The sequence below is a fragment of the Alligator sinensis genome, unplaced genomic scaffold (genome assembly GCF_000455745.1).
Source record: "Alligator sinensis unplaced genomic scaffold, ASM45574v1 scaffold2241_1, whole genome shotgun sequence".
Classification (NCBI taxonomy): Eukaryota; Metazoa; Chordata; order Crocodylia; family Alligatoridae; genus Alligator; species Alligator sinensis.
The window spans coordinates 135,662-137,749 of NW_005843292.1; the positions used below are offsets into that span (position 1 = coordinate 135,662).

Here is a 2,088-nt window from a genome sequence, read left to right on the forward strand (position 1 = left end):
GGGAAGCTGGTCTCCAAGGGGGAGTGCGAGGCGCGGGGCTGCTGCTACGTCCCCGTTCTCGCGCCGGGGTCTGGCGGTTGGCAGCCCTGGTGCTTCTTCCCGCCCGGCTACCCCAGCTACAGGCTGCAGAACCTGACTGCCACCGAGACGGGCTACACCGCCAGCCTGACCCGGGCCGCGGCCAGCGTCTTCCCGGGCGACGTCGTGGTGCTGCAGCTGGATGTGCGGTTTGAGACGGACGCCAGGCTCCACTTCACGGTGAGCGGGTGCTGGCCCGGGTCGGGGTGAGTTTGGAGGGCTCATTTCCTCCGTCTGCGGGGCGACTCATCTCCCAGACCTGTGGCTTTTCCCAGCATACGACGCCGTCCTGGTGTCTGCCTTTCCTTGCAGCTCAGGGACCCGGCCAACAAGCGCTACGAGGTGCCGCTCGAAACCCCGACCGCGAGCAGCCGGGCGGTCTCGAAGCTCTACAGCCTGCAGTTCTCGGCCGACCCCTTTGGCCTGATCGTTCTCAGGGAATCCAGCGGGCAGGTCCTGTAAGTGCTTTTACCTTCCCGTCGCCACGCGCTCCCTTCCTTCCCGAGTCTCAGCCCAACCCCGCAAAGCTGGAGGGATGAAGCTGGAAGTGGGAAGTGCCTCGACTGCCCCACTGCAACCAGAGATGTCGTCTCTCAGGTGCCCCCCAAGGAGCCCGGCCCCTTGCTCTGTTGTCCCGGCCCCTCTGGTCTCCATGTGGCTTGTCCCACCAGACGGGAGAAGGCAGCTCCAGCCTCTCCTGCCTCGTGCATCCCGGCTGCCCTGGATGTGGCCATTGCACAGGCCCTTGGTCTGGCATCGGGACCTGGCAGGTGTTGAGCAGGGAGGAGACGGTGGAGGCAGAGGCAGGGTCTTGCTGTTGGTTTTTCTTTATTTTCACCTTAATCTGCAGTTCGAGGTGACTTAGTGAGTCTCTCTGGGGCGAAGCCATTGCACTAAGGCTTCCTCGTCCCCGGCTGGTGCCTTTGACCCCTGCACTGCAGCTTCCCACCATGCCTGAAGCACCTGCTGGGAGCCCTTTTGGTTCTGCCCAGAGATGCCTCTGGTTCAGGGCTCCATGTCCTCCCTGCTTTCTGGTGCTGGGGGGCCCGTGGCCCCCCTGGTGCAGGAGTGGGGGGTGCCGTCCCTGGGGGGGCTGTCAGTTGTGTGCTGAGAGTCCCCGTTTCTCTCTGGCAGGCTGAACACTTCCGTGGCTCCCCTGTTCTTCACAGACCAGTTCCTCGAGATCTCCACCTCCCTGCCCTCCCGCCTCATCTCCGGGCTGGGGGAGCACCTGACCCCGCTCGTCCTTGACACCCAGTGGACCAAAATTACCCTCTGGAACCGGGACATGGCACCCGTGGTGAGGGGCAGGGGCGAGGGAAGCCCTGCCTTAGCAGGGAGGGGAGTGTCCCAGAGCCCCCCGGGTCTTATCCTAGAGCTCAGACCCCAAAGGGGGGTTATCAGGATCTGACTGCAGCCATAATGGTGAGGGGCTCGGGAGTCCTTCCCATCTCAACACACCAGTCAACTCCACGCCTGTCTCTGGAGGCCAGCTCCACTCCACCGCTCTGCCTGGGCTTTAACGTTGAGGTCTGTGTCTGGCTGCAGTTGGCACGAGGGGGGTCTCCGTGCCGTTTGGCTGGTGCCGCCATTAGCATCGGGACCCCTGGCCCCAGGCCTCTGTGCTTGGCAGTCGCTGCCTTCCTGAGAACGGCAGTGTGCCTGGCTTGGCACCCTTTTCCTGGGCTGGCCCACCTCTGCCAATCCAAGCAGGAGCACGCGTGCATGCCACGGTGGTGCTGAGAGCATGTGCTGCAGCCCACAGGCTCGGGGAGAGTGCGGGGATGTTTGAAATGGACCCTGCTTCTGCTCCCCCCTTTGCTAAGCAGCCCCAAGGCTTGCGGCTGGGCAGCTGCACAGCCCTTGCACCTGACCCGGCCGTGACTGGGCATTGCCAGCTTGTCTATGCGCATGGTGTTTGGAGGGGCTGAGCCCCCAGATGTCCGTCTGGCTGCAGTTGGGACTGGGAAGCCTCCCAGCTGTGCAGCAGGCCGTGGGCATGAAGAGGCT

At 64.0% G+C, this 2,088-nt stretch overlaps 1 protein-coding gene across 1 annotated transcript in view; it reads left to right on the forward strand.

Annotated features, from left to right (window-relative positions):
• Window positions 1–2,088, forward strand: part of GAA (glucosidase alpha, acid) — a 12,210-nt gene that overhangs the window by 1,574 nt on the left and 8,548 nt on the right. The window contains exons 2-4 of the mRNA XM_025194742.1: window positions 7–258; window positions 391–536; window positions 1,213–1,474. Coding sequence (XP_025050527.1) covers window positions 7–258; window positions 391–536; window positions 1,213–1,474 — 660 coding nt within the window. The remainder of the gene's footprint in view (window positions 1–6; window positions 259–390; window positions 537–1,212; window positions 1,475–2,088) is intronic.